The sequence below is a fragment of the Limulus polyphemus genome, unplaced genomic scaffold (genome assembly GCF_000517525.1).
Source record: "Limulus polyphemus unplaced genomic scaffold, Limulus_polyphemus-2.1.2 Scaffold7178, whole genome shotgun sequence".
NCBI classification, from domain to species: Eukaryota; Metazoa; Arthropoda; class Merostomata; order Xiphosura; family Limulidae; genus Limulus; species Limulus polyphemus.
The window spans coordinates 3,507-11,226 of record NW_013672788.1 but is presented as its reverse complement, the minus strand read 5'-3'; the positions used below and the strand labels follow the sequence as shown (position 1 = coordinate 11,226).

The 7,720-nt window shown below is 33.8% G+C and overlaps 1 protein-coding gene across 1 annotated transcript; it reads left to right on the top strand.

The window, feature by feature from the left end:
• The first annotated feature begins 1,620 nt into the window (after nucleotides 1–1,620).
• On the top strand, nucleotides 1,621–4,151 carry LOC106474404 (protein disulfide-isomerase A5-like). Its single transcript, XM_013935095.2, is given in 2 exon segments — nucleotides 1,621–1,925; nucleotides 1,928–4,151. Coding segments are annotated over 2 exon segments (1,935 nt in total). The 5' UTR covers nucleotides 1,621–1,804; the 3' UTR covers nucleotides 3,742–4,151.
• The last annotated feature ends 3,569 nt before the right edge of the window (nucleotides 4,152–7,720 follow it).

Here is a 7,720-nt window from a genome sequence, read left to right as displayed (position 1 = left end):
GATCATGTCTGTTCGTGGCAACTGTGGTGTTTTCTACACGCCCTCTATTCTTGTATATAAGTGTGCCAGATAAAGCAAAATTAATTAATCGAAAATTGAATTGCAGACAGGCAGAGATGAACAATTGAGTCAGGCCCTGCATGGCCAGGTGGTTAAGGCACTCGACTCTCAATCTGAGGGTCACGGGTTCGAATCCCCGTCCCACCAAACATGCTCGCCCTTTCAGCCGTGGGGGCATTATAGAGTGACGGTTAATCCCACTATTCGTTGGTAAAAGAGTAGCCCAAGGGTTGGCGGTGGGTGGTGATGACTAGCTGCCTTCCCTCTAGTCTTACACTGCTAAATTAGGGACGGCTAGCGCAGATAGCCCTCGTATAGCTTTGCGCGAATTCAAAAACAAACAAACAATTGAGACAAGCGTGGTAGTGCCTGTAAGTAAAGTGCGTGAATCGTTGTGAATTATAGCGTATGTTTAAGTTAAATTGACTGTGGAAATTACGTGTATTGCAAAGTTGTATTGAGAAAGAATAAACTAGTTTTATTTAAGAAAGGACTTGTATCGCTGAAGTTTTTCGGAAAGAATTTCTACCGAAAATTAACCAACGACCAGAGACGTAACAGTAGTGTTACGACAGTGGAGGTCACGTGACCCTAGTAACACTTCACGCGCTTCTAGAACGCTCATGAAGCGTCGGGAGACTACTAGATATGGGGTAGTGTTGTATATATAAGGCCGGCCAAGAAGCGAAGGGAACAATTTGTAATTGAACCGCGGAAAGAGTATTGCTGAGTTGAGCACGTGAGACGTTCGTTGTGAATTATAGCCTTTGTTATAGCGCGACTGTGGAAATTAAGTGTATTGCAAAGTTGTATTCAGAAAGAATAAACCAGTTTTATTTAAGAAAGGACTTGTGTCGTTAAAGTTTCGTCGGAACGAAATTTACGGAAAATTAACTAACGAACGGAGACGTAACAGTATGAATGACTAAAATAAAAATGATAAAAAAATGGTTCAAGCCCCTCTGACTGAGTTAAACCGTTTCTGTCGCTGGTCTTTATTAACATTTTTTATTTGTGTGTGTTTCTCTGTGATATTTTTTTATAATTCACAAATTTTACATTTGCTATTATGTTAAATTTATATTAAAGTTTTTCTTCATTACTCATTCAAGCAGTTTTCAAGCATTATTTCTCTCTTTCTTTTCATTTATTAACTTTATTATTTTGAGATCGGGTGCATGTAATTTCAGTTTTGCTATTGATTAATTTTAATATATGACATATTCATGCGGTTAGATTAGAAGAATGTGCATACTGATCGAAATTTAATATACATATTTAATTATTTACAAATTACAGATACTTTGCTTGATAAAACATATCTATTATTGTTTGTTGAAATCAGCAGATGCTAAAAACGCAATAGAAAATTTATTACTTAGTTTGTTTGTGGTTAAGTACAAAGCTACACAATGGGTTATCTTTGTTTTGCCCATGATAGATATCGAAATTTATCCTTCAAACGTAATCTTGAGTCACTGTGTGTGGGAAGGTAGGGGGACAAAATAAAAAACAGCGATAATCACAGTTTTTCTACGCTAGGGGGAGGCATGTAAAGCAACGTGGCAAAGTCAGATAGACTGATAACTACAATAACTTCTTTGCTATGTGTCATGAGTTGTTTGTAGCACTGTTATAACAGTAGTTATTTACGTTTATAACCACAATAAAAAGCCGGTGAGATTTTCTTTGGTTTCCTTAAATTTAGTTTTCTTTTTTTGTTTGAAATTATGCAGTGTTAACAATGGCAACCATTTTTCGATTTTGCTTTGTACTTATTGTTTTACTTCAACTTGTTCCTAAGTGCCTCACCCAGACTCGGAGGTCTGGCAGTGGCAGTCTCGTTCAAGTCGAAGACGTTTCAGATCAAAAGAATTCAAAAAGCTTCTAAGGGTTAAAACAAATGTTCTCGTATTGTTTGCCAAGTCGGTTAGGGATACAAGTGAAGTTAGAAAGATTATTTCGGATGTGGCAATAGAAATGAAAGGACAAGCAACTCTGGTTTTCGTTGATTGTGGCAGCGAGGGAAAAAAGCTGTGTAAGAAATTTAAGATATTTCCTGATCCATTTGTTCTCAAGCACTACAAAGATGGCGAATTTCACAAAGACTATGACAGAAAGACAACTGTGAAGTCTCTGGTGAATTTTTTGAAAGATCCATCTGGTGATATTCCTTGGGAAGAAGAAGAGTCTGCTCAAGACATAATTCACATTTCTGATGTAAATAATCTTGAAAAGTTACTTCGAAAAGAAAAAATTCCAATCATGGTGATGTTTTATGCTCCTTGGTGTGGATTTTGTAAGAGACTAAAACCAGACTACTCTGCAGCAGCTACAGAATTGAAAGGACAATCAATTTTAGCAGCCATGGATGTCAACAAGCCAGAAAATAGCATAGTCCGTCATCACTTCAACATAACAGGGTTTCCAACACTTCTATTCTTCGAAGATGGAAAACTTAAATATAGGTATGAAGGAGAAAATAGTAAGGATGGTATTGTAAATTTTATGAAAAATCCAGGCAAAGCCCCAGAAAAACCTAAAGAACCAGAATGGTCAGAAGTTTCAAGTGATGTTGTACATCTCACAGATGCAAGTTTTAACAGTACCATTCAAGAAGAAGAATCTGTGCTTGTGATGTTTTATGCACCATGGTGTGGACATTGCAAGAAAATGAAGCCTGAATACATAAATGCAGCTTCAAAGTTAAAAGAACAGAATATTCCTGGAGTTTTGGCTGCTGTTGATGCTACAAAACACAGAGAGGTTGCAGATCGTTTTAAAATTACAGGTTATCCAACTGTGAAATACTTCAAAGGTGGTGAATTTGCATTTGATGCTAATGTAAGAACAGCTGACAAAATAGTGGAATTTATGCAAGACCCCAAAGAACCTCCTCCTCCACCCCCACCTGAGATACCTTGGCATGAAAAAGCAAGTGATGTTGTACATCTTAATGAAGAAAACTTCAAAACATTTCTGAAAAGAAAAAAGCATGTTCTTGTTATGTTTTATGCACCCTGGTGTGGACATTGTAAAAATGCTAAACCGGAATATGAAGCTGCAGCAGCACACTTCAAAGATGATCCAAAAGTGGAGCTAGCTGCTATAGATTGCATTGCTCATGCACCTATTTGTAATGCTAATGATGTAAAAGGATACCCAACTTTTAAGTATTTCAGCTATTACAAGACTTCCAAAGCATATGAAGGAGGACGAAAAGAATCAGATTTTGTTGCATTCATGAAGGATCCACAAGCTCCAGTGGCTTCGAGTCATCCTTCTCCTCCTCCCAGCTTGACTCCTGAACAGTGGTGGACCGAACATCCTGGTGCTGAAAATTTACATCATTTGACTAGTAATAACTTCAAGGATTTCATCCAAAAAGAAGTTTCTGTTTTAGTCATGTTTTATGCTCCTTGGTGTGGGCACTGTAAGGCAATGAAACCAGCTTATGCTGAGGCAGCAACAATATTAAAGAAAGAAGGAATAACTGGTGTTCTAGCCACAATTGATGCCACGGGAGAGAGAGAACTAGCTACCTTGTATGAAGTTAGAGGATTTCCTACATTAAAGTACTTTCAGAAAGGAAAAATGATTGCAGAGTATGACCGTAGCAGGACTGTTGAAGAACTTGTTAGCTTTATGAAAAGTCCCCCTCAGCCAAAAGAAGAATTGTGATGAGAAAATTTGAGCTCCATGAATCTGTAAGGGTGTATTTGAGGTTCCTGCTATCTCCACACTAAAGTTGTTTGTTTTACATCCAATTTTAAAAGCTTGGACAATATGTAAATTCTGCTTGATGTATACACATTTAAACTTTTGGCCAGTAATATTTCAGTAAAAGGTATTTCTGGATTTAAGGTGATTAATTATTACTTAACAATAACAAATTGTTTGTATTGTGAGAAAAAAATTGAGGCTGGCTTCTGTTTGCATGTATAAATATATTTGACCAATAATCCATTCCAGAAGATTCTTCCATTTATTATAATAGTTCTGACGTTACAGTTACTGGTCGAGTAAATTTTTTTTTTGTACAAATCCCATGTAATTCATCATATAAAATGTATTAAAAACCTAAATCACTACTTTTGTATGTGCTGTAATTGAGGGAATATAATAGTCACTTTTTAATTCCATTGATTACCATCATTCAGACTTTCTTAATGTGTGTCTAGAACTTGTGAAAGTTAAATTACAAATGTATTATACGAGTTTTCTTTTAACTTACAAAAATAACAACTAATTTTCCTTTATTCATCCATTTCCTATCTTGTATTGCAATCTTGTACTTAAATTTGATAACTATCAATAATAACCTATTTGCAAGTGTCTTTTTTTTTCAACGTTTGATGTAACTTGCAGACCTTAGGAAGTAGGGTATTGTCTCTTCGTTTTACATGTGTGAGAAGGAAATGAGTGGCAACTGTAGCAGTTCTAGTTTTACATATAATTTACGGCCATCAAGGTCATATTAGTCCATCTAAGCCGTCCCATCCACTAATCTAAGATAAAACATTCAAAGCCAGCCCTTATTATTCAAATATTTATCAAGCCTTTCCTGTAATTAACTCCATCCACCACATGTGAAAGCAATCCATTCTTGTTAGAAAAATAAAGGTGATTTAGCTGAAGATGACTGCTATCCTGCCAAAATTTGTGTCCCCTCCTCTTATCATTGTCAGCCTCCCAGTGGCACAGTGGTGTGTCTGTGGACTTACAACGCTAGAAACCGGGTTTCGATACCCGTGATGGGCAGAGCACGGATAGCCCATTGTGTAGCTTTGTGCTTAAGTTCACACAAAAACATACACTTACCATTCTCACAATTAAGTATGGGGAAAAAAAGATTATGCATCAACACTGTCAGTTCCCTTAATCTCAAACATCTCGATCAGATCCCCTCTTAACTCTACTCAGAATTGATGTGATCATCTTGTTTCCATCTAGCAACTGTAAAAGATGAGGAATACTGCATAAATCTCTATTTTAGTATATGTTGTCAAACAAAGTAAATCATTATAAAAAAAGAAAAAACTTGTGTATTTATCAAAAAGCATTTTTTAAAATATTGTGAAAGAGTTTGGTGTTAGTTTGTGAAAAAGAAGTACTCTACATCTCGAGCTGACACTGGCAACTAGGTTAGAAAATGTTATTTGCATTTAAACTATTTATTAACTATTATGTTTATGTCACGCGGATTTGTTTTAATGCATCAAAAAAAAATCAATTTATGGAATGTTAGTTGTGGCTGCAATATAACTTTAAAAGTTTGCAGTAAATTGTTTGAATGTTACAAGATAGTAATTGAAGTGGTGTGTAGTTTACATTAAAACCATTTGTTTTATGGCTTTCTATACTCCTAATTAGACTGGTATATTCAATTATCAATATTGATTACTGGGTTAATTTTTAATTCTAATCTATGGTAGCTTGCTTTGATTGAAGGATGATTATAATGTGCTTTCAAGTATTAACTGTACTGATGTGATTTTATAAATGTAACCTTGATTTTTAGAACCATCATTATGGTGTGTTTTAAATATTTTACTTATTGTATGGGCTAGTAATAAATATCTGTATTAACTAATTCACCCTTTAATGTTAACATATCTTAAATCCCTGTTGTTAAAGTGTGCTTTCCAAATGTTAAAGTACCACAAGGTGTTTTTTACTTATTCAGTAGTGTATCTCCTCTAGATTACTAGTATGTTTTTGGCAACTTTCTAAACCTTTTAATAGAAAACTTAAGGACACACACTTCAGTTATTAAAGCATTGTTTTTTTTCTGAAATCATTGTAACTCATGATAAGGAATTAATTAAAGAAATGCCTTAAGTATGGAGTTTAGTTTTTACCAGGGAAATTTTGAAAGTTGCCAAGTTGGTAACTTTATCAAACTTTCAAGTGGTTGATTATATAACATGACAGTTTAATTTTCTTCATGTTGTGTAGACATTTAAACAAGTTTTGACATTGTGGAACATGATCACAGATTACCCCAGTGTGTGTATTTATATTCAACTGTCCCATTTGTTAGGATAGTACCAACCATTGATGTGTTCATAATTTAGAATATTGAGGTAAAAATCACTTATTAATTGTACATATGCTATTTACCATTATGTTAAGATTTCAGCAAAATGAAAGAAAAAGTCTTAAAATTGTTAAGTTTGAAGATAATAAGCTGCCATGGACAACAGATATGTAACTGTTTACGTAAAAAGATAACTAGTTCCTGTACCCTTAAAAGAGCTTTTTACTCTTACAAGAAAGGCATGTGTTTGGTTGACTGTTTGCAAGACTGATGCCATAGAATTAATTTTACTATATGGTCACGTGTGGAGTCAACTTGTGTTCCATTTTATTGATGCTAGGTCACACAGTTTTGCTAATTAAACTGTTTGAAGAAATTCTAAGGTGTTATTAAACCAACTTAAAATTTAATACAGTTCAGCTTGCTACTAGATTAGTAAAATTTTGTGGCAGTGCACAAACTACAGTTGTAAACACTATAAAACTAATTATTCAAAGGTAGTATGCATTACAAGGCAACTACTTTTATCTAGTTCAACCACTTCTAAAATTAAATGTGCATGGTTCTTTAAATTTTATTTAAAAATTGAAAACAATTTGACACAAATTTTGTAGCCCTTGAGAATGTAATGGTGATTTTTAATTCACAGTGCCTATAATTAGCAGTAATTAGTTAAGCTATTACTTCTTCAAATTTTTTAATGAAGTTATTTGTAAAATGTATCAAGTCTGTAGATAAAGTGTCATGTTAAACTTTTGATCATAATGATTGCTGTGCAATTAAACTGTGTAATTAGGTAAGGAATAATTGAAATTCCAGTTGACCTTAATATTTGTGTGAACTAATTTTTAGCTAGGTACCTTTTTTTCGTATTATATAGTTGAATATTATGTTTATCAAACTTTTAAATGATGCATGTTGATTTATATTACACTTTGATGCTAAAATGTTTGATACGTAAACAATATAACTTTCAGTTATCAACTAAACATAAGAAGAGTGAGGTGACAGAAATCCATTCAGTATATCAGTGTAATATCTAAATCAATTCAAGTATTAAAAGAAAAATTATAGGTAGGTATTTAGTACACCAAAACAATGCTAATCTGTATTAAGATTATATCAAATGCACAAATCTAAATTTTTTCCGGATAGTGTTGAACATTCACTTTTATGGTGAATTTTCTTGTCTTCCCAAATGTTACATCATTCCATGCTTGGAAGTTACAGATTTCTTGCATGATTTTTACTTTGTATCTGTGTGTTAACCTTTCTTTCATAGTTTATTTTCTAGAAATATGTGTAAGGAACAAGATTTAGAATATTATAAGGTGTTGTGGGACCCACTTTGTATCACATGGGACTAGCTTGTAAGGTGTAAGAATTTTTAGCATTTTCCTATAGAAGTAACTATATCACTTGACCTTAAGTGTATACAAAACACCATTGTAAATTCTTTGGTGGTAGTTATTTTTGATAAACTCTTAGAAGTGCTTGTGTTAGTAATTTAAGAGATTCAAGTTCGATGACGAGGAACCCACTTTGAGACCAATAATAGTTGGAGATGGCTTGAATGGGTAATGAAGAAAACTTTAATATAAGTTTAACATAATAGCAAAT